The sequence below is a fragment of the Ambystoma mexicanum genome, chromosome 9 (assembly GCF_040938575.1).
Source record: "Ambystoma mexicanum isolate Mex_15411 chromosome 9, UKY_AmexF1_1, whole genome shotgun sequence".
Classification (NCBI taxonomy): domain Eukaryota; kingdom Metazoa; phylum Chordata; class Amphibia; order Caudata; family Ambystomatidae; genus Ambystoma; species Ambystoma mexicanum.
The window spans coordinates 656,812,134-656,837,585 of record NC_090931.1 but is presented as its reverse complement, the minus strand read 5'-3'; the positions used below and the strand labels follow the sequence as shown (position 1 = coordinate 656,837,585).

The 25,452-nt window shown below is 42.4% G+C and overlaps 1 protein-coding gene across 5 annotated transcripts in view; it reads right to left on the bottom strand.

The window, feature by feature from the left end:
• Window positions 1-6,813: 6,813 nt before the first annotated feature.
• The window catches only part of MYO1C (myosin IC), a 662,069-nt gene continuing 643,430 nt past the window's right edge, over window positions 6,814-25,452 (bottom strand). For all 5 annotated transcript variants that reach the window (XM_069615425.1, XM_069615428.1, XM_069615429.1 and 2 more), the window contains exon 32: window positions 6,814-10,256. In XM_069615425.1, coding sequence (XP_069471526.1) covers window positions 10,230-10,256 — 27 coding nt within the window. In that variant the 3' untranslated portion in view covers window positions 6,814-10,229. The remainder of the gene's footprint in view (window positions 10,257-25,452) is intronic.

The window sequence follows — 25,452 nt, the reverse complement described above, 5'->3', positions numbered from 1 at the left end:
CAGCCTCCCCATGATATAGTCTCGGGAGGAAAGCTCAACGGCAACGTGCTTGCCTTGGAAACAAGACGACACCTAGCAACACAGGTTCGATTCCCGGGTCCGTGCTTAGAAACCGCTGGGTATTAAGTGCGCTATAAATAACCTATCATATCATAGTCTCCCCCTGCCCGTTACCACCCCCTAGCAAGCCCCCTCCTTACCTTGTATAATAGCCGTTGGTATTATACTGCTACGGCTGGATTCAAACACCCTGGGCACGCGCACTCTGGAAAGGGACAGAGTGAGCTTCCAGGGTGTTTATTTCCTGGGTCAGCCACGCCCACTGATTCTAAGCCTGCCCCATGTCACACTGATTTTGTTGTGATGAATTCAACAATGTCATCACTCTTTCCTCTGAGGTGACCTACCGTCATGTGGACAGGGTGAGGCAGATGCTGTCTGATCGAAACCCTAGGGTTGGCTATATGAGAGAGGATTACATGGGACAAGGTGGTCCTCGGGGAGAGGACACAGCATCGTTGGAGGAAGACACATACCCCCATTCCTCTTGAGGATATTCCTTCCCTTCCACAGGCTCTGATGGCCTATTGCAATATTCTCCCTCAACCATTTGCCTATTCCACCTCCAATGTTCCCCCACATGACATAGGGAATGATTTATCCATGGCTGGAGCAAAGAAGAGGCAGGGAGTGGTAATGATTAACGCCAATAAGGTCCAACATCAGCTTCCCCAATAATCACATATTAAATGGACTTGGTAACATCAACATGAACCCATGTGACTGTCTAACATATAGCGTTTGTGACTTTAGAGTTACAGAACGTATAAAACCAAACCTTCTCAGTAATACCAGCTTTTCTGTCCGTAGGTATGGAAACTAAGGACAGTACCTTAATCTCATACCAAGCACCGACTACCATTCGCATAAGCACCATACTGGGACGGGGAAGAGGGATCTAGCAGTGCAGAACAAGGAAAGCGGCAAGCACAATAAACGCTCAGGTGGTACCCCGTACATACCTGTGACCGCGAGATTTAAAAGTGCAACAACTGAGAGCTATAGAGAGTTCTTCTTTCGATGTGCAGAGTGCAGTTGGCTCGGGCTTCAATGGACGAGCGAAGAGAGAGAAAAGAGAAGGACATTTTGAAAGAAGGGAATTTAAGTCACAAATAAGCCCTTTTCTAACGTGTAAATGTACACAGTGTCAAAACTAAGAAAGCAGAAAGAAGATAATATATCTGGAAGATTCATTATCGAATACTATATACAGACAACGTTGGGAGCGGGCGAAAAACCCAAATAAACGGAAGTCCTGGCAGGGGAGCATGCCTCGCAGTCACAAGTGTGTGGAGTGAATCATAAGTCCTGGTGGTAGAGTACACCTGGCAATCTCAAGTGTATAAAACAGAAGGCCGGGCAATTGAAAAGAATTGTGTTAAACAAGAAAAAAGTCAAACACGTTTTGTGTGCAAGTGTTGCACTTGGCCAAGAGAAGCCCAAAGAACTGCTCTTGAAAGAAACCAAATGGTGAAAGCCCAAAGAACTATGGTTTACGAAAACCTCTAGGAGTAAAGAAGAATCCAGGGAAAGGGAGCTGCCCTCTGGAACCAAGAATGGCACCTTTGAAGAAACATTTGTTTAAGTCATTTATCCTTCATTTATTAACACTTTTCCAAACCACTCAAGGTTGACACTTCCCCTTTTCACCTTAGAGTTAAGTTTGCAGTGTGAGGGTCAGAATAGAACATTGGACACAAGGCAGTTTTGTTTTTGACATCCTGACATGGACAGAGCCATAGGCTTTTGTTTAGGTAGGGAAATGCCTCTTAGAGCAGGGCCAGAGAGGCCTTTGCCAACCCCTTTTATTTTCAATAAAAGTCTAACCAAAAACATGGCAAATTTGTGTCGGACTCTCAGTTCGAAGTCCTCACGGTGTGCTTCAGGGGCCAAGTTGGAATAGGATATTCACAAGAGTGCATATCCAGCCCCACGCCAGTTTTTTCTTTTGTCTGTTTTTATTTGTTTTATTGCAAGCTGAGGGCCTGTTCCTGACCGGGCATCAACGCTGCACCGCCCTTCCCCCTGGGGGGAAGCACTGCCCAGTTTGAAGACCCATGTCCTGAAAGGGTGCAAGATCATAGTTTAGTAGAAATGTTGCTACAAACTGCTCAAGCAAATGCTCAGACTTATTCCAATGTCTGGAGAGGGAGAGACTAGTAAGACAGGTGACAAGGGTCGGGGGGAGTAGGCAGCAAAGGAACCAGCAGTTAGGCCTTAGGGAGTCACTGGAGGAATTGTGTCAGTAAGAGAAAAGGACTGCAATGGCCAAAATAAATACTCTTTTTTCCATGTGGTCCACAGGACTCTTAAATTCCGCTTTAAGTTAAGATCAGGTGCGGAAGACAAAGGATTTTTTGGGCATTTCACTTCTAATTGACATCAATTTAGATAGAGATTTTTTTTAGCTCTTTTCCTAGTGTCACAGGAATTTGAGAGAATTGATTGGTTGAGCAATATGGAGATGAGAAAAATCCTGTTCGGTCACTTGAGTCGCTGGGCCTGTGGTCTTGTAGAAAGCATGGCTATGCTTTTCTTGATTTATAAGCCAATAGCTCTATATTCGGTTCTATGTGAATAGACCTCATTTTAAAGGTGTCAAGGGAAAAATACCTATTTACAATGCCCGATTTTCTTTTAAATGGTAAAAACAGCATTGTAAAGGTCTTTTTCTCTTGAGACCTTTAAAATGTGTTTTTTAAAAAAAATGTTCGGGGGTTTCACCACCTGAGCCCCCCATTGTTCTTCCTCTGGCCCCCGCCCCACCCTCTCCCGTGGGATTTCAGCCCGACCCCTCCCCCCTGGTTTCTGTAGCATTGATTGGACCTGCAATGGGCAGCTCAAACTGCTAATCTTGCAGGTTGTGTGAGATTCCCAATGCCAGAGATGTGCTCGATAACATGGCACTGCATACTAGTGCTATGCAGTCCATGCATGTGTAACAAAGTCCAAGACCATGTCAAGAGGGGAAGAGGACCCTTCTCATCCGTGGTGGTGACCCTACCAAGGGGAAACGCAGAGCCAGCCCTTCCCCTGAGGGGTAAGGAGGCAGCTAGGGCGGCCAATCCTTACCCCTTCCCTTTGAGTCTGACTGCAGGTTTGCAGTAATCCATTGTCTGACGCCATAACTCAAGACACAAATGCTCGCCTGGTCTTTTCGCTTCTTCCACAAGACAACATTTGGAAGGACTGGCCAAGCTAGAGTGACCTGCCAGCGGCCCACACCATTTGCATGGAGAAGACCGAGACCCCTGCACGAAAGAGCAACGCTCCAGCAGCTGGCTCTCACTCCAACAGCAGTCAGACATGTACCGCAGCAAGTCATCCAGCAGAGAGTGAGCAAGCTGAGGAAATATGGCCAACGAGGCACAGCGGGGAACTCGACTACACAGCGTTCTAGAGCTACAAAAGCAGACGGCCCCAGGCTGTGGCGAATCAACTAAACCACCATGGACAAGAGGCAGACACCCCAATCATAAACTTACCATCAAGTGGTGTTCCCTGGCAGGAGTACCCCAACGCATTCTTGGACATTGGTCCTCCTGGGCCACCATGGAAATTCTACAGATCAAAAGCGTGGATAAAGGGGGTAGGGCTTAGCCCGCTCTTTAGGCTTTTTTCTGAGACATACACACCCCAGGCAGGAAAGAATTGGATAGGGAAAAGACAATATAAAGAGGGAACAGGAAGTTTGGGTTGTTTGTGTGAGGTAAGAGGAGGTAGAATTGGTGGACCAAGCGACCAGCAGGAGGAAGGATGGAGCAGTGGAGTGTGGAGGCATTTAATGGAGAAGGTGAGATATTGGCTTAGAGAGAAAAGGGGTACTGCAGTGTGTGTGCGGGTTTGTGTGGCGAGTAGGTTAGTGTAGGGTGTTTGTGACGAGGATGGTATTTAGCTAAAGGAGCGTTTTGAGTAGTGGTGTAGAGGAAGGAATAGTGAGAGGAGAAGTGTAGTATTGGGTGGGGCGAGAAGAGTAGTGGGAGGAGACTAATAGTGGGAGGAAGAGAGTAGTAGTGTGGAGAGAGGAGTAGGGTAGTGGATTCGGAGAAGTAACATTGAAGGGTTAAGGCAAGAACTAGGAGGAGTGAAACATCAGAGGGACAGAAGATTGGTGGAAGGAGAAGGGGGAAGTAGTAAGAGAAGGAGGGAAGAGGGAAAAGTAAGAGTGGGTGTGTTAGAAAAGCTTAAGTTCACTTTTACAATTCCCTTTAGGACACTAACAACTGGACAGTATAGGGACAGCTAGAAGAGCCCAGTGGGAGCTAGATAGCTGGCATTTAGCTGACCCTCTCTAGCGCAAGCAAGCGCCTAGACACTAGTCGTTAGCACTAGCCTAGGGTTATGGACACCTCGTTAAGGGAGGAGGGTCACTTCTAGACGAGGGAGTGAGGGACTGCAATAGGACCCCACAACACTTTAATAAAAACCCTTGAACCACCTGTAAGGGTTTGTGTGGTTTTGGGCAATCTGTTACACATGTATGTTGGATTGTGGGGCCTTTATAGAGAGTAAGGGATAGTTAGAGGTTACCTAATGTTAACAATACAGACAGCTATAAGAACCTGTTGAAACAAAGGGGGGCCAGGGGCATGTGATATAGAAGTGTAATTGTACTGGGAGAATGGTGTGTTACATGAGTGTCGCTGAATAGGTCTTTGTGTGTGTTATACAAGCATAGCTTGACAGCGACGTGTGTACTATTTTAGTGATTCACACAGGGGTCTATGTGTGTGATATTGAAGTCAAATCACACAGCGGCTGAATTGGTCACAGGGCTGTAATAGCACAGCTTTTGTGGGTCATAGGGATGCAAGTGCACAGTTGTTGGGGGGGGGGGTCGGGTGTGTGTGTGTGTGTGTTTTAATATAAGCTTGCCACTGCATTGGAAAGTGTAACTTGTTGAAGTATAGCTGCACGCAACTGTTGGTGTCTCTAGGCAATTTTCTGTACACAGAGGTGTGAAACTTTATTTTGTTAAGCATTTTTACAAAAGTGCAATGTTCATCATTTTCGTAGCTTTTTGTGTTGATGACTGTCAAAGAGGCAGAGGGTTGTTTTGCAAAGAGTGGGGTGGCCTCAGCAAACATTTCCCTAAAGAGGGAGCAGCTGTGCTACATCCCATTGGCTCTCCAGATGTTATGGATTACAACTCCCATGGGGTCTAGTCAACGCTGAGGGATCGCAGGAGTTATAGTTCAACATATCTCAAGAGATGCAGGCTGCAGACCCCTGCCTCAGAGTGTGATGTGAGCACGTCTTTGGCTGTGGGGTGGTCAGGTTTTGTGGCCGTACATAATACGTGGGTGTCAGTGTGGGTTTGTTGTGCACAGGAGAGCAAATATTTCCTTGTTCTCATTTCCTAGGCCTTGAACAATCAGGATCTATAGTCAGGAAAGCTGGTTAAGGGAGGACTTTCAAATGTGGGTTCTCAGGGACGTGAAAGGGCAATATGTCAGACAGAAAATATCAGAGTGCCCATGGGCTCCTAACATGCTAACGCTCAGTATCGATGGCTGCTTCCAGCACACCAAACCTCGTTATACATACAACTGAGGTTCCGAGAATATTTTGTTGGTACTTTTACAGGACCTGCGTCGATGCGCTGGGATGAGGAATGGGGCAGGACTTAAGGGTGACAGGGGGTGCAGTGTTTGGAGGGGTGAAGACCTTGGAGAATGAGGAGAGCTTTTGGATGGTTTGTGGAGATAATGCATGGCTCAGCCAGCCTACTGGGAAAATAGCATGCCAGGTGGGATTCGTAGTTTTGAAGCAAGAGGATACGACCGGCACAAATGGCATGAAAGATTGTAGGAGGTGAACAGGGATTTACAGGAGGGGTTTATGCCTGTAAGTAGACATTGAGGTAGAGTGCTGTAGAAGTTTATGGTCGTCAAGAGGGCGCATTTTGAGGCCTACTCTTTTTTAAATAGTACCATTTTCTGCTACTGCTGACAAGGGTGCAATTTTAACCCTGCCTCATGTATACAATGGAATTTCAAGGCTGGCATTTCATGAATGGCTGAGGACATGCACTCCAGCTCAGCCAATGTGAGCTGTAACACCATCAGTGGTCGAAATGTACGAAAGGAAGAAATGGAACTATGTTCCCTGCTGGCCTAATACCCCCCCACACCCCCCTCCTCGTCAAACCTTCATCGTCACACCCCATCCCACACGCAACCAAACCCCCAAACAAACCTGCTATTTAAGGGAACGTTCAGTGTAATGCAAGATTCAACTTCTTCCTACACTTTTATTTTAAAACGAAACCATTCTGGAACGTTTTTTTCTTTAATCAAAGATTAGGAACAGTAAAAACCTTTGTAATGCTGTTGTGCAGAAAAATGGGACAACAAAGACAATGCAACGAACGCAGCCCCATGATAAAGGCGAGCCGTAGACGGCGAGCAAAAGAAAGTCAAATAAAATACGCTAGCAATACATGGCAGATCCAAAGGCCCGATAGCAGCTCTTCCCAGAGGGTTGAGGGAGAACAGTGTCCCAGTTTAACAAGGGTTGTTAGATTTCATGGAAACATAGGGATGGGGCTGGGAGGGTGGACATTGTTGGGTCACCCAGGCAATAGGTGATTGCACGATGTTGGCGTCATTTAATTCAGTTCCCCTTCTTGCAGCTTATGATGCATTTAAAATGGTCGGAATCAGCACAGGGATAAGGATTTGCTAATATTAGCCAAGACTCTCTTCCAGACTTCACATGAATAAACACAAAATTAAAGCTAGAAGACAAGACTGAAAAAAAACAAAAATGTATTTATTTAGTGTATTTCTCGGATTATATAACATGGTGTATACAGAGTTCCAGGACTGATACAATAGTATTTTTTAGCTATCACAATAATAAAAATTACCCAGCCCATTGGCTCTGATATCACAATGACGTCACCGTAAACAGACTGAATATTGGCTGTCTTGGCAGAGGGGGCCCAAGATCACCCATACCTGATTAGATAGGCAGCAAATAAGCACAAATGAGATTGCAAGCAGTGGCACCACAGATGTGCCTGGGCATAACTGCTGGCCAAGACATGGCAATGGCACCCAGACACGGCTAGTATGCCCAGACTTCAACGAGGTGTCCAGGAATGGTTGCTGTGCCCAGACACCACAGCCGTACAAAGACACAATGCTCAAGATTGGACAGTCTGCCTAAACCTGGCCATTCAGCCCAATCAACTGCTGTGTCTAGGGACAACTACTGAGCCCGAACACTATCATTGTTCGAAGAGCGGCCCGGTTGGCCCAGGCACGGCCTATGGCCGCTCAGGCAAGATTATTGTACTCAGACAGCCCTCCATGGCCAGCCAAGGATGGTCTGTGATTGGACAAGTTACTGTTCTGGATCCGAGGGTTCTTGGTCCTACTGACCCTCAATTAGTGCATATGCCTCCCCATTCCGGGGAGTTCTCATGATTAGAGGGATGGACTGGGCCCACAGAACTCCATGCATGCATTCAAAGGCAGTTTTGTGTCCACAAAGTAGGCAGTTTACACCATACCATCAGGGCTCTTCTGCAGCATGGCCACCCTCTCTGGGGATATTGTCTCTATGAACTGAATAAATGCTGCATGCAGCTCTGATATAAGTTACCTTTGCATTATCTGCATCATAAATAAAGGCTGAGGAACATTACAATGTAAGAAACGTGCAAAGCCTCATTGTGTTTTGCTGTTACACTAGTAGAGCTGGAAGCAGTGCAGTGGGCAGTGTAGTGAAGGAGACAGTGCCCAGGGCAGTGTACATTCAGAGCAGGGGCTGGAATGCTTTATGGCTTTTCAGCATGGAAGAAATCCTCTTAGTCTTGGAGGTGGGAGACAGAAACACTCTGTGATGAACCATTTGTGAATCAGCTATTGTCAACACAATTATGAACCCAAACAAGTTCTACATCAGGAATTAAATAGGATTATTTAGTTCAATAAACTCTGGTGCATGTTATACAAAAATATCACAAACCCTTTAACTCTTAAGCATGGCAGCAACACAGAAGAGGAGAGAATGTCCCAGCTTCTATAGCAGTTCCCATCTGTATAACACACTGACACTGAGCACACAGCAGGTCTTGCAAACTATCTCCATGTACTCAATATATCGATTTTACAAGGATTAGAAGGGATTGTAGGAATGGTCACTAGTTGAGTACCAACAATATGGTCGGTTGGATAGTGATTTATAGAGGGTGGGTTAAGGAGAGAAAGGATTAGCCAGGTTATGCTGGGAGAATACAGGGGATTAGATGTGGTCGGTAGGGTTGGTACAGGAGGAGACAGGATAAATACAGGAGACCGGCTGTGATAAGTAACATGCAGTGGCTGTGGGAGAGAGTCAGTTGGGAATGTCCGGAGGGACATTTTGTGTTCAATGGGTTGGGGTTTAGGAGGGAGAGGCCACAAATGGTTGGGTGGGCAGAGGAGGGACAGACTGTGGTCAATAGGGTGGGTACAAGAGGATGAGGCTGTAATTCACTGGGTCAGTAAAAAAAGGACTGGCGCTTACCAATAGGGATAAGCGTGGGCAGAATCTTCTGTAATCGATATTGTGGGTAAAAGGGGAAGGCTCTGCTTGATTAGGGTGGTTTCAAGAGGGAGATCCTGCAATTGGCAGGGAGGGAAGAATAGGCACATACTGTGCTTGACAGTCCTGCTTCGTTTGAAAATGTGTTCTAAATGGTGAGGAACTCTTATTTTAGGATATGCACAACTATGAAATCATACAATAGAAAGTGTAGGAGTTAAAGGAGGTATCCAAGAACAAGGAGGTGCAGGAGGCATGGATGCAGGGGTTTAAGGTCTGAAGCTTAAAACATTTAAAATTGGTTTACTAAACAGAGCATTTCACTTTTCATTAAAAGTCCCTTTGTACGCTCTTCCTGTGTCACACATTCAACCAAAGTCTACACTATTTACAGGTCACTCTCATTTACATCCTATGGCTTTTACACATTTTACAGAAAGTTAGAAAGTGTCTCTTAAAAACAATTCTTGTTGAATCCGGAAACCACCGCCAGGGCCTGCAGGCTGCTCACGGGCAAAACACAGGAAGATTACGTTGGCTGTCAATGAGGCGATGACACGAAGGACTCATTCTTCTGTAACTTCAATCTCACGTGCCATCAATTGAGCAGTCCGGCTACATCGCAGGTGGCAGACTTCTGTCCTTCACCCCAAGTGGTGCCGCTCTTCTTCCTACCATACAATGGACGAGTCCTCACCAGTACACGACGTGGCACTCGGTGAAGAGAAGTGGGGGCACGCGACAACAGGCAATATGGTAGAGTTGAAAGGGGAAAAATATAGTAGCATAAGGGGAGTAGACCCGAGGGGAGGATAGAGAGGGGAGGATAGAGAGAGAAGCGGGAGACAATGATGGGGAGAGAGACAATGGAGAGAAAAGAAAGACTGGAGACACGAGGGGTGAAAACTAAATGGAAATTGAGAGCATAGGAAAAAGAAGTAAGGAAGAGGTAAATGGCGATATAGACAATTTGGGGTGATCTGGCGATAGAAGTGGGAAGGCAAGTGGAATGGGGTCTGGAAAGAGTTTAAAAAAAGGAGACATTTACAACCACAGATAAGCAAATGAAGAAGAGAAGGTGGGGAATGAATAACATTGAGGGAAGTCACAATGTGGAAATAAAGTCAGAGAAAAAAGACGAACGAGGATAGAAAATGGAGCAAAGAACAATAAGTGCAGGACAATGAGAGAAATGCGAAAGGTAGGGAGAGATTAATTGAGGAGTTATAAAGAAGAGGGAGAAATAAATAAATTGGTTAGCTAAAGCAAAGGAAAAGAGTATAGGAAAAGAGATGCGCAGGTAAAGTAGAAACAAAGCACAAGGAGAAATGTGGAAGGAAACTATAGACATTAGGGGCAAAGAGAAAGAAATAGGAGGCACAAAGGATGAAAAGAGGCACAGAGAGGAAATCTAGACATGGAAGGTCGAGGAGCGGCTTTTATATTTCTCATACCGGACAGGAAAGTGCAAGTTTCGTTCATTTGGAAGCTCAATTCTTTGGTAACTAGAAGAGAAAAGCATGAAGCAGCGAAGGATTACAAGTAAGGCATGTCCGGCCAGTTAAAGAGCAGCTCCCATTCTCTGCCATGATTTGATTGGTGGAGGATATAGTCCTTTTCATTATGGAGGTTCATCATCGTGAGTTCAGTCGAGGAGCAGTCTGGGGAGGAGAAAAGGGAAGTTAAGAACTTTACAGCACAAAGTTGATGGGGGGCAGCACACAGCCGAACGTCCAAACAACGTCTCCCAATCACCTAACAACGCACTCCAGGAATTGCTCATCATTTGTCTGCCTGATATGCACACGTTTTTCTGGTGACCCTTTGTAGCCCCAAGCTAGCTCTGCTCCATCACACACACACACCCTTACTGCTCCCCTCTGCCCCTAATTACATCCCACACTGGTTACTGGTGACCCACCACATTCGCTTCTGCCCCCCCCAGCCCTCACTTGTCACACTTTACACTTCTTACATTGTCTAACCTTCAGGCCCTGGTAGGTGTGGGTGCCCCACATGCAGGTGTGATTAAGGCAACACAAAGATGCGACAGTTGCACAGCACCAACGGCCATTAATAGAAAGTATATCCAATGAGAAAGTAGACCACCAAGCATGATCAGGGGAACGTAGAGATTGCAAAAGATCGTTTGAAGTCTACTGATGCCGTAAACAGGATCTCTTCTCAATGGGATCCTCGGCAGTCCAATCCTTCCCAATACCACCAATTGCCAAGATCTCTGGGCACTTTGCAAACCACTTTGCATTTACTGATGGTCGATTATTATACAAAGGAAAAGATAGCCGAAGACAATCCCTGTGCAACACCATTGATGCAAGACAGTATCATCAGAGCCATCCCAATCGCGTGCCATTAGCAGCAGTGGTTAGGTGAATCTCAGGTTTAAATTGGTCATCTGCGACTACCAAGGATACCGTTGGATGAACTGAAAGGTCACACGTTGTTTGGGACTTCTCCAGTACGATATTGTCATGCTCCTGCTGTCACACTAAGCAGAATTCAATAGCAGATTGTGGGACGCAGGTGAAAACACATTTCTGAGCATGATGTGCTCGGAATATTTATTTTAGAAACTGTACCCAAGCGATAATGTTTGAAGACGATATGGATTAATATCCATGTAGCTACTCTGCACGTTTCCACACAGGACATATTATGAAGAGTGCTGCTTTTCCAGTGCATCATGTGAGCTTCCTGGGAGGGTCGAGGTTTTTAGTAACAGCAGAACGTGATGCCCAAGGCTAGGTTTCAGATGCACTCCTTGCATGTATGAACATTCCCGAAAGGACTAATGTTCAATAACCTCGCTACCCGAAGTTATATGCTAAATTGTTTAACTAATACACAAATCAAAATATCACACACTGAAATTGGTTTATTAATCATGTGCATTGGAATAATGAAAATGCACATTATCTGAGAAATTAAGGAATGTACCATTGGCTATTTTTTGCACTAGTTACACAATTGTAAATCTCAGACTAGCAAAGTTTAGTCTTTCTGGGGTTTCTCATAAACAGTCATGCCCCAACAATCCTAGTGGGCAAATGCGGTAATGCCCCTCTAATCCTTGACTGCTTGCTTCAAAGACAGCACCACCTTTCACATTTAAAGCACCAAAGCAAAAGGGACAAGTAGCTTGTTTTTGTGACGCCATTAAACCTACCTAGGTATAAGCTGATTTTTTTTAATCACCATACAGTGCTCAGATTTTGCTTACTTGGAGAAATAGTAATTTGAGTGGGAAAAGATGAACTTACTCACCTGGTAGGTTCATGCGCTTTGAATTGCAGGTAGTTTAGGTCAAGAACATGAAAGAATATTGTATGCCGTGAAAAAGGACCACCAAAAAACAGGATGAACTCCTGGTCATGAAGGCCTGCCACTGGATATCAACACTATGACACTTCAAGGATTTCTCACCGACAACACATGCACTGATAAAACATGTATTTTAATGTACAACACCACAACACCATAATGATGAAATAAAATGTATTCTTAAACACTGGCTGAGGAATCCATCACTTAAGTGCGAAAATACAAAAAAAGCTACATATACATACACAACGTTTGATTCATTGCAATGCCAGTTTCGACACAGCAATTTTGTTTTAAACTTCTTTCATTGCATTTTATAAACAAAGTTAAAAACATACTTACAAACATCCAGTATAAGCATGAATTCTAAAGTGTATCCATGCCCTTATACATTTCTATAACATTCTATAGGTATCACGGATGCACGATTTACCATTAACAATCTGAACATCAGTGGATTCATTGCAAAATGATAGTGATTCGTACAGTGAAAAGACAATGGGCCTGACTCACAGAACCGTTTTACAATGGCGCAATCCCATAGGAAAACGCTCTGTGAATGGCCCAATAGCTACACCCTTTTCCTCTTCCTATGCACATTTGTCCAGATAAACAACTTCTCTCAGTAATCTTTGGGCTTCGCCATCAGACAAGTCACATTCCTTATGTATTCTTGTTACTTACACCACAAAAGAGTTTATCCATTCATTGACAACTGGTACAGCGCCTTTTAATTACGATTTGGCAATAAGAGATTTAGCCCAGGGGTAAAAATGTTAAGTTGCAAGCTACTAGCAAGCCATGCACTCACTCTCCACCTCAATTACATACGCACGCACACACACACACACACACACACAAACGCACTAACCTGCATGCGTGCACACACACACTCTTAATCGCCAAGAGTCACTTTTGCACCCTGATTTAGCCAATAAGCAGGCAAGTCCTGTGAAGCATGCTTCTTTCCTTGATACACCATATATACGGTCTCTATGTTCAATATCTCAGATACTTTCTGCAAAACTGCAACCCAAAACGATAGGGCCAAGGGACACGACCATTAAAGATGGAGAAAATCTGCATTGGGTGTACGACATGTGATGAATCATGCAGAGTCCTCACAAAGACCCAACCTAAAGTCTCCTCCCAGGTGGCCGGGGAAAGGCAGACGCTTCCTGATCCTGACCTTGGGGTTGGTGTTCTGAGGTAGGTTCACCTGGGAGGAGAAAGGGCCCAGGGGAATAAAAGAACTCTGTTGGGTGAGGCGTGCTATTGGTCTTCCTCTAGGGGAGACATCTCCTCAATACCAAAATATGCAATGGCTTGTTGTCATAACACTGTTTATTCCTCAAGTTGAACATCTTAATATGGGTAAAAACAATCATAAACCTTTAGGCATTGAGAGAAATGAAAACCCTTCTAAAACATGTCAGACCCATGAAGCAAGAAGCTCGCCCAACTCCCAAAAGGTACAGTGAAAAGAAGTCTTTGAATAATACCAGTTCAAACTTTTAAGAACTTTATTCTTCTATACAATCCAATCTTGTGATTGATACTTATGATATTGCTTTAAAGAATATTATTGGGAACAGAAATTAATCCGAGACCACAAATTAAGTTAGAAAATATAACCTTTGCTTTAGAGACTTGAAGTCCCATAAACCCCAAAGTATTAGGATGAAGAAAAGGGCTAAAGAGGAACAAAACTGCAAAGTGCAGCTTGTTAATAGGAATGACCCACACCTGAGGGATACTGGGAGGCTTAAGAGGCCCCCCCTCATGTGCAGGTCATTATTGAGCAGTGGGAGCAGAGCGAGCAGTTGAAGTAGTGGGAGCAGCAGAAGCCGAGACTGGAGGAAGGAGAAGACGACTGGAGGAAGGAGAAGATGCCAGGACCACTGTCAAGTAGAAAGCTGCATCCGCCCCTATGAGGGTCTTTGCCTCCTGAAGCCTTAATTTCAGAGGTTGCACAGCAGGAAGAGTGAAAAAAGGAAGCTTGCCGTCTAAAGACCTGTTTTGCAGAGGCTGCGCAGCAGGAAGCGAACATGTGGAAAGTTTTCTTCCTCACAAGGCTGACTCCGGTGACAGGCGAGCACCAGGAAACTGTGTGCAAGTGGTGTAGATGGCAGCAGACCGAAACCAACAGATTGCCGGATAGAGAGGAGCCGCACAATCGAAATACCTGTGAGCAGCGTGGGAATCTGATGCGCATGTCTTACCCAGTGAGTTCCCAAAATGCTCTACTGACACCAGAGCATTCCGTGACTACTCGCATGCTCGAGACAGGCGTTTTCAGATCAGAAAACAATTGCGTATGGGTGAAGTTAATACAGAAGGCAATTTTTAATACCAAACTATTAGAAAACAGAGTAAACACTTTTATGCAAAGCCAAATTACTGTATCTTTAAATATGCAAGTTTATTTAAAACCCAGCAACAAGAAGGGGCAGTACTTCTAGAACCTAATGCACAAAACCATTAACCAAGCCAAAAGACAGTAAAAGCCAAGCAATTTAAACCCAACAGATATTGCCAAAGTCAGGAGGTGACAAATTAAAGTTCTAAAGCGTATTGCCCATATTTAAAGAAGTACATAACAAACGCTGGTCTAAACCCACATTGCCAAAGCCCAGGAAGAAGTAGAATAAAACCATATCCTTGTCAGTGATTGGTTCATAAAGCACTGGGGAAAAAGGAGTGGCAAGAAGACTGCCATTCTGGAAAAGGTGTTAAGAAGGAGGAGCATAAGGTGCCGAGGTCTTTGCAAAGTACAAAAGAGTACTAAAGAACACCAATGTGAATCTTACCTTCCCTGAAGAACTGCTTTAAGCCTGATGTTGTAAAGTAATGAACACTACAAAACTGTTGTAAGCTAATCTTAACCACAGAGGCACTTGTATGTAAATTACTGTTCGGGAAGGGGGAGTATACTCGAATGGCAAACTTTGAAGTAGTAGGCTGGCATGGGAGTAAACCAGGCGTGATTGAAGTAGTAGGCATGGCATTAAAGTAAACCAGGTAGAAGTTGAAGTGCTGTGAAGTGGTGTTAACAAATTATCCTGTCAAACCCTTGCTGAAGCAAGAACTGAATAAAACTGCTGCAGAAGTGTTATATTTCTTCAGAAATAATAGGTTGTTGCAAGAAGCAACTTGACAAAGCTCATTTATGTTGATACATATGAACTAAGGAATTAGTCTTTGTTTAAGTGAAGAAGATTACTTTGAGTCTATTGCAAGAAGAGAAAGAACCTTTGCTGAATCATTAGGATGTGCTGAAACTTGTTGTTGCCAAATTGGAGTCACAAAGAACTGTGTTAGAACTTTGTTACAAACCAGGATTTCCATATTTTTTATGGAACCGTGGAACAGAATCCTGCTTCAATCTGGGGAAGGGGAATTCACCCTGATTATAAGGAGAGACTGTTATTATATTGTGAACTTAACTGTTATTTTTTTTGTTGCTTTTGAATTGCAATGCATTTCCTTGTTGAGTTATTCTATGTATATGTGTGAGGGACAGAGATCCTTTGTTTAAGTGTTTCCTTTAGTTTATTTTAAGCAGGGAAATACTAGTCGGGGCAGGGACAGTGAGGCATTTATCCAACCCTTTGAGTTAATAAAATGGCCTCTTTTGAAAAACTTTCACAAAGTTGACCACCTCAGATTTCTGACCTTTCACAGACATATCAAACATTCACCAGCATAGTATGAAGTACATTTGGCTAGTTGTTGTCGGGTGCGATAATATTCATGTATATACTTTCATTGGATTGGTTTATGAGAATAACTTTTGGATAATTAATGCTTATGATTATAGCTGCAGCCCAAGGTGGGTCAGTGAATTCCACGCCAAGAGAGTTTTCCCACTTTTTCCTAGCAGCCAGTGATTGCTTTTTAGAGGCTAGTGCCAGCTTTTATAACTTCAAAATGATATGGTTGCAGTCCGGCGATTTCAGCAAAGATCCCAGGATTGGGTTGTCTGGCAACACCCTGGGAAAATCACTGAAGAATGATTTCATGAATATGCGAAGTCCATAGTGCCGTAAAGCGAACATGCTGAGTGTAATTAGCAAACCTAATTCAGCAAATCCTTTTTATGTCCAACATGGCGAAACAACAGTGGCATTCCTCATCTATTTCTTTGGTGAAGCCCTTAGGCCTTTCAATTAATGTATTAGTTAGCGATTGGGGATGGCGCAATGCTATCTCCAGTCAATCATGCAGAGGAACGGGACTAGATCTGTACCAATTTCAAGAGTGTGCCAACTGCGCTACATACAAAACAGCTCAAGATCAGGTATACCAAGTCCCCCTTTTCTCCAGTGGCTGCGTCAGTATCTCTCATTTCACTCTTGGATGATTACTGCCCCAGACCAACCTCCCTCCACCCCCACATCCCCAAGTAATTGATGAAGTTTGTTAAAAAAAGAAAAAGTTGAACGTTTGTTTGGGATAGTCGAAAATAAAGCTAATTTAACCATAGGTATTAATGACATCCTTCCTAACATAGAAAGTGTAAGGGTGATCCACGTTTTAATTTTTGATTCAATGTGGTGCAGTAGTGCAATGTGATTTAGAGCGATATGGTTTGTCTGTGCAATGTTAATACCTAAACAACAACGATTCTGGGTGCCACAACAATTGTCAGGTGTTAATTGTAAAGTCAATGATTGGAAAGTAATCCGATTTGGATGGGTTAACCTGCAGGCCGAAAATGACTCCAAAGGAGGAGACCACTGCGTTTATAAGAGGGGTTTTTAACATAGATCATGATACCACCTGCATACAATGAGAAATACTTTAATCCCAATATTATTCAAACCCCTAAACATGTGATCATTCTCCGTACGCACGCCCGGGGCTCCTTAAAAACTGCAAACAGCAGGAGAGAGAGCGGATAGCCCTGGCGTATGCCTCTTGTTAAGTAATTGGGGTTAGATATCACATCATTAATAAGCACCATAAAAGGGACCATATTAATTAAGGGTTGTTCCAGTCCCACATTTTTAAGTACTGAGAATAAATAGGGCAATTGAAGGGTTACATAGGCTTTTTGTAATGCCATCACTGGAAGATCTGAGGTAACTTGGTGCAGAATTGTATGCAATTTGGGAACATTGTGATGTGTGGTTCTTCTTGGTTTAAACTCAGAGTTTTCTGGCAAAACCTGATCAGGTATCGGGGGCTTTCATCTCCTCGCCAGTGATTTTGTAAAGATTTTATAACCTACATTTAACACAAACAACAGACTATACAAGGCTCAAGGCACGCCCTCTTTTTCTGGTTTCAATAGTATGATTATGTTGCCTTCACAAGTAGAAGCCAGGAATCGAACATGGTCCCTCGAATCTTGTAATAAACAACGTAGTTTAGGAAGAAGTATATCGGGCAAGCCAACAGAGCTAGGTGATTTGCCAAGGGCCAACTCGTTTATCGTTTTCTGCTACTTCCAGTGCCGTTATAGGTGACGTAACTATTCCCTATACTTAGAAAACTTTTTTGGTTTTGCTTGCACCTTTCTTTGCGTCAGTATTTCCTGTCTTCACATATATGATTTATGCAATTCCCAACGAATAAATGAAAGCATTCAAGTCCTTCTGCATGTAGATTTTTTTTATTTTTGTGATAATTCTAGGCCCTTTTGGATGACACGTGTTTCGGCATTACACTTTGCCTTTCTCAAATCTGGGCATTTCTGTGACAAAAAATATTGAAATAATAGAAATAAATAAAAAATGTGAAATCATGTTATAGAACTTACAGATATTTGCATATTCATTTCCTTATTCAAAAAAGTGTGAGAGGGTGAATACATGAAGTAAAAAAAACACAACAAATTTAACCTTATACCAATTTGTGCAGCATAAACCTACAGAGAAAGCATGCGTTAGAATGGGGTCTAAAATGCCCCTTCATATTTTTTTAGTAACCCGTGGGATTATTTGGTGATGAGAAAGTGAAAAGAAAATTGACATATACATACAATTACTTTTTTGCAATTTCAGCCCCATTTATCATTCTAATGTCAGTTTCATCTTGTCCCCTACTTCGTCCTGGTTAAGTATTTTCCTAAAGTTTCCTCCCACTCATTTCCTTTCACAGAAAAAAAACCCTAACTGTTGTCATCGTTTGTTGTTTTGTTTAAGAACTGCATATGCGTGAAACATTTGGTTGCAATTAATGGGCTTTCTTACCCTAAAGTATCGCGGTCCAGATAGTCTGCTTTATTACAGTCCAATTAGTAATTGGGGTCAAATCCCATCTGCTAGAAAAAGTAAACAAATTTAGGATGACCCTGGTTTATGGCTTAGATCCTAGTTTCATGCAGTGCAGTGCGAGTTTGTTAATTTGCAATTTCCTTCTTATAGTATGTTACGAATTCCATAGTAGAGAAAAATAAAATGATATAATTTCAGTCTCTCTAAAAAGACGGTTTGACTATGAGGCATCCTACTGGTAGTGTTCATTACACTTTGATAACTTTTAGCTTTGTTGCGTCGTGTTAAGGTTCTAAAAAGCATGTTGACTAAGCTCATTTAAAAACAGCATGTTCCCAAATGAGCAGCCCTTGCATTGATTGGTCCCAGTTTAGGGTGGGCTTGTGAGAGGACCCTAGGGCTTACCTGAAAAAAGTCCAATTCGTGCTCAAAGCGTCGAGTCAGTTAGACTGCCTCTTGGATGATAGAAGGAGGACTAGATATGACACTGCCTGTGAGGTATAGTAGTCCTACCTTCATTTCCATCGGATTTCTGATGGCGGCCATGTTTTGGGCTATGTTAGTCATGTGCATATTGCTATAGGGTGTTTAAACCCAAATTCGTTTTAAATCCAAGTATGTTGTGAGTGTTAATTTGGTAATAGATATCCAATGTTTTTTGTTTTTTCAGAGGCCTGATGTAATTAGATGCTTTAGTATTTTTTGACCTTGTTGTTTGCCACATTTGTCAATGCTCTACCGCATATTTTGTTCGCATTTCCAATGTACGCTACGTCAGGCATTCTGGTAATTTGAGTCCAAATCATAAAATCTTGGTTTGCATTCCATTTTGACTTATAATTTAAAGCGTAAAGAACGTTTTTCAAATGGCATTTTTTGTTACTGAAATAGTAATCTGTCTAATAAAACATGTAAATATCTTGATTCTAAATGGTTTTGATTTCCACCATTTCTATCGCTAAGCATTCTGGTAGTGGTAGTTCTTGTCTGCTTTTAAATATTCATGTATTGATAGATTAAAAACCTAGATTGACAAGCTCAATACTAACATAGGTGGAATTCTTGATTAGAGGTGGTTTCAAATTGGTGAATTTCAACCGCTAGGCATTCTGGTAGTTGTGGTTTATATCTAACTTTTCCATTTTCTATTTAGATACATGAGAGGCTAGGTTAGTAATTTCGATGCTGAAAATTGATGTTATTTTGATTTATAAGAAAATATAGGTTGCAAAAACATTTTCTGGTCCTATAAAGTCCAAATTCTAAATTCTGGGTTTGCACTCTACTTAAACTTTAAGTTAAAGCATAGTGAACGTTTTTCATATGACATCTTTTGTTCTTACTGGAAATAGGAACCTGTCTGTGAATATCTTAATTCTAATTGGTTTTGGGTTTCGCAATTACTACCGTGAAGCATGCAGGGACGTCATTTCACCAAAATGCCAGGGGTCGCGGAAGTGACGTCACACGACCCTTGACCTCTGATGACATCACAGGAAGTGGCCATTTGACCCCGCCCCAAGTGACACCACATGAAGTGATGTCACACGACCTTTCACCCCTTCACAAAACATGAAGTGGCATCACATAGCATTGTTCCTCAGTACACTAAGAACAATATAGTTACGGTATTACAGTATTATGATATACATTTCATAGAAGAATGTATTCCCATATGTTGCATTAATATCGGTGTGTATATGCCCATATGACCGAATTGCTGTGAATGTAACCTGTAAGGCCAAATGATGCCATGGAATGTAAATAAAATACATGTGTCTGTTGCATGAAATAAAAGAAGGTGCATTAACAAATTCAATTCTTAGACACTGAGCCAGAACCAAGCAAATCTACAGGCATCCCCTGCCGGGATATGCAACAACAAAAATGTATTAATTCAGTTGACTCATCAAGTGATCTTCAAATATACTTTGCTACTTATTCCCTATAATAGTGCTATATATATATATTTTGACACTGCATGGAGTGGTCACATCGCTTCCCATTCGTGCTGGAAGCTACTTGAGTTAGTGTGAATGATACTCGCACAAGTTCCACGGAAAAGACAGGAAAGCTGGTAGTGAGCCCTTCTGTGAACTGAAAGGGTGGAAGAATGTCGGGTGTAACACCCGACGATACAGAGAAACCCATCTTTGACTTGTACGAGGTGTATTCTTTATTCATTATTATTATTTGGCTACGGTTTTTGTAAAGGGTTGCATGCAATTGTCAGTCACATCAAAGCACTTAACACATTTCAGAACTTTAGAAATGTAGAGATATTGTACGAATATGTTGGTGTCTTGGTGTCTTGTTAGGAGGTCCAGGGACCGGTGCTCCAGGGTGCTGCAGGCCTGACCAGATGCATACACAATACAAAATGCACGTGCTTTACCTTGACTCAGGCCAACACGGCAGCAGCGCCTACCCTACTTTGCACATATGAAATGGATCCAGCCAAAAGAAGACCGTTTAATTGCATCAGATGAGTTTGTACAGTGTGTGTCATTTTTCATGTAAAATGGACACACACGTACAGATATATACGAAAGTAGCATGCCCACAATCGCCCGACACTCACCCACATGCTTGTTGTAGCCCGCCGCAGACATCATTCAGCCCTTTGGTCGGGGCCAGCACCTGCCCTCTGAGCAGGTGGAAGGGCGAGAGGGTGACGCTGACGGTCTCATCTGGTTGTGCCCATGCCCAGCCTAGGCGCAGAGACACACCAAGTCCAGGCTAGCTGGAATTGGATGCTGGGGGCACCCTGGGCACCAAATTAGGATTCATTCTCCCCCCCTCACGGGTGCGCAGCGCTCAATAATTGTTTTTTTTCTTTGTCTCAGCGTCAGGCCCTGGGCTCTAATAAAAAGACACAATCGTAGCTCTGTTAAGCTAATGGTTGCTAAGCAACCCTTGCAAGACTTGACTCGAGGAGACACATTGGCGCCGGTGCTCGCTCGCCCGCCGCCCACGCAGGCATTGGAGCTTGCGATTTTCTTCAGGACTGCAGCTTCCAAGTATTCATCGGCACATCCTCCACAGCCAGCCCGGGTGTCAGACTAACAACCAGGAGCTCGAGAACGTCCAGTGCAGACCTAGTCTGCAGACACAGTGGCACCCACCGCCGAGGCCGAGCTTGCACGTTGTGCTTTTTTAAACTAGCAGTTTTGATGTTTTCAACAGGGGTCTGTCCCCTGTTGAAAACAACAAACAGTTCTTAAAAAAAAAATACCAGCTAAACCGAGGCGCTTAAAAAAAGAAAACACCAGCGCGCTTAAAAAAAGAAAATACCAGCTAAACCCAGAGGTCGCAGGAGGTCGGCAGAGGTCGCAAGTTGTGACCACAGAGGTCGCACTTGCGACCTCTGGCGACCCCCAAATGACGTCCCTGGAAGCATTCTGGTAGTGGTAGTTCTTCCCTGACTTTAAATATTCATATGTTGATAGAATAAAACCTAGATTGGCATTCTCCAAACTAACATGGGTGGAATGCTTGATTGGAAGTATTTTCAAAATGCAAAAAATTAAATATATATATATTTTTTTAAACGCTAGGCATTCTGGTAGTCAGATTATAAGAAAATAGGGTGCAAAACTTTTCCACTAAGTGATTTTGGTGGTTGTAGTTCTCGTCCTACTTTTCATATTTCGATTTGTGTTGGTGTACCTTACAACAAATGGTCTACCTGTACATATCCATGCCCTGTATCATAAAAATGACACCATTTCATTGTCGGAGTTTAGGCCCTGTTCTACAGCTTTGGTGTAAGGTACACCAACACAAATCGAAATATGAAAAGTAGGACGAGAACTACAACCACCAAAATCACTTAGTGGAAAAGTTTTGCACCTTATTTTCTTATAATCTGCCTACCAGAATGCCTAGAGTTTAAACATTTTTTTTTTTTGCATTTTGAAAATAATCACGGCAAGGGCCGCTCATTTGGGAACATGCTGTTTTTAAATGAGCTTGGTCAACATGCTTTTTAGAACCTTAACACAACAAAGCTAAAAGTTATCAAAGTGCAATGAACACTACCATGAGGATGCCTCATAGTCGCACCGTCTTTTTAGAGAGACTGAAATTATATAATTTTATTTTTCTCTACTCTGGAATTCGTAACATACTATAAGAAGGAAATTGCAAATTAACAAACTCACACTGCACTGCATGAAACTAGGATCTAAGCCTTAAACCAGGATCATCCTAAATTTGTTTACTTTTTCTAGCAGATGGGATTTGACCCCAATTACTAATTGGACTGCAATAAAGCAGACTATCGGGACCGCGATACTTTAGGGTAAGAAAGCCCATTAATTGCAACCAAATGTTTCACGCATATGCAGTTCTTAAACAAAACAACAAACGATGACAACAGTTAGGTTTTCTTTTCTGTGAAAGGGAATGAGTTGGAGGAAACATTAGGAAAATACTTAACAGGACGAAGTAGGGGACAAGATGAAACAGACATTAGAATGACAAATGGGGCTGAAATTGCTAAAAAGTAATTGTATGTATATGTCAATTTTCTTTTCACGTTCTCATCACCAAGTAATCCCACGGGTTACTATAACAGTATGAAGGGCCATTTTAGACCCCATTCTAACGCATGCTTTCTCTGTAGGTTTATGCTGCACACATTGGTAAAAGGTTACCTTTGTTGTGTTTTTTACTTCATGTATTCACCCTCTCACACGTTTTTGAACAAGGAAATGAATATGCAAATATCTAAGTTCTATGACATGATTTCACATTTTTTTATTTATTTCTATTATTTCAATATTTTTTGTCACAGAAATGCCCAGATTTGAGAAAGGCAAAGTGTAATGCCGAAACACATGTCATCCAAAAAGGCCTAGAATATCACAAAAATAAAAACATCTACACGCAGACAGACTTGAATGCTTTCATTTATTAGTTGGGAATAGCATAAGTCATATATGTGAAGACAGGAAATACTGGCGCAAAGAAAGGTGCAAGCAAAACCAAAAATGTTTTCTATTTTTACTAACGGAGTTGAGGAGCTCATTGTCTCTGTGTTTGCATATACCTGTGCGACAAACTGAAGGTTAACAAAACAATCTCCAATTAAAAAATTCCAATTTCCAAATAGATTTGGAGCAAAAGTATTGGTCGCGAGAGTATAAATCTAAGGGTATCACCAAAAAGCACCTCAAATTGAACCACTATACCCTATACTTGTTCTCCAACCATAGTATAGCTATATTGTCCAAGTATGACTTAATTTCAGAAGGTGCTCCATGTAATTTGGAAGCATAGAGATCAGTATACTTTAAAAAATTCATTAATGTAGGATCGGTTAGCAACTCACCGTTTCTACTTTTAATAGCACCAATTGGTGTGTGCCCACATTCATGCTCGCTCTCGATGGAATCCTCACTGTCTCCGAGATTGCCCATATTTTTAGCATCCCATACTTCAAGGAGAAATTAAACTGAAATGGCAGCCAACTCATTAAATTCTCTCTGGATACTGCTATATCACTAGCCATATTCTTGGCTGAGTTTGATATGATATGATATTTTATTTATATCGCGCTCATACACAAGTGTTTGCTCATATGGCCCCTGAAAGCACGCTAGTTCCCTTTACACGCTTCCATTTTTCACTCTAATGGTTTCCAGTATGCCACGTTCCTTTGAGATACAGATCACACTTACATACACCTGAAATGTCTCCCAGATTGTTTTATAGTTTGGTATAGACCCTTAGTTATGGTAAAAAAAGATCAAGTATTTAATTTCTAAGGTTAGTGCTGAACAATGTATCTCTGATAGATGAAATCTTTGGTTGTCTGCTCAATTGCAAAGTAACAACCGGGTAATGCTTGTATAGCGTCCTCGGTAAAAACACGCTGTCCTCGAGAAAATCATGCTTTTAGTAGCCTGCAATAGCAATGGAGATGCAAACCAGAAATCTATTCTTGCAGAGGAATCGTGCATCGCGGATTAGCGTGTGTACTGTTTATCACGTTTATGTCTTATTCTCCAGACATCATACAGATTTAAGAATTACATTAATTCCTGAATCTTAACAGACATTCTACTTGTGACCTTGTATAATTTAGAGGATCCATCTAGTTTCAAAGACTGCATTTAAATCCCTCTCTATAAGGATGATGGTTGGACTTGTAAAGGGTTGAACACAACTCCAATGTTTGCTGGTAAAATTAGGGGGCATCACAATTTGGACCATATATGCTGAAGAGAGAAGGCAGCATCCTTTGCAGAGAATTGTGTACCAGAACAGATCGCCTCTGAGCATCAGATTTATATTTAGTCTCGAATGGTATGCTTTTATGGATTAAAATCATAACTGCACATGAATGTCGAGTTTAAGAAGCAGACCATTTATGAGGGCCCCCCCCCCCAGTGGGTCGCTTCCAAGAAGAGTACATCAACACCATGACTCTTTGCACAGAGGCCAATACTTTCCTTAGCGTATGCTTCTAGTTTAATCCCCTGATGTCCCATGTCAAACATTTGAATTCAATTTTCTATGTCTGTTCATCAAGCAATAAGGATGTTTTCCCCATCACAACGTTTTTTTTAGAAGGAAATATGGATTACCAATGTGTTCAGTCACAATAATGTCAGGCAACAAAGCTGAAATCAAACGACAAATTAAACTCCAGATAACCATGCCTTTCCCATCCTCTTTGGTATTCCCAACAAGCAGTGGATTACCTTCCCCTAGCACAAAACTATTACAGCAATGAAATAAAATAACACATATTTTCTCTTTTCTATTACCGATCTACTGCGTCTTGGGTGGCAAGCCGCTCCGTGATACAACTCCCTCCTTCAATGTCAGAGGAAATCCGCAATCTAATTGCGGTGACTATTACATTTCTGAGTAACTGTTTTAGCAGCGGTAATACATAAAAAAAAAAATTCAGTACACCAGTCCTTCATGGTTATTCATTTAATATCTACTAGAGTTGCTCAGCCATAAGTCGTAATGTAGTACAGTTAGGTTAGAGTGCAGGCCTTCCTGCGATCAATAAAAAATTGTGCTTCCATTCGAGTGGAGTAGAAGTATGCTTTGTTTTGGTGGATTATGTTCAATTTCACAGGAAACACAATTTGATATTGTGTGTTCAGTTCACTAAGTGTATTGTTAACGTCATTGAGAGTTTGGCATACCACCTGAACTGTAGAATAAATTTGAAGTTGCACACTGCTGTATTTAAGGTCTCCCATTTTCCTAGCAGCTTTAAGTATTACATCTTGATTCCTGTAGTTGAAGTGTGTTGCTATGATCAATCTCA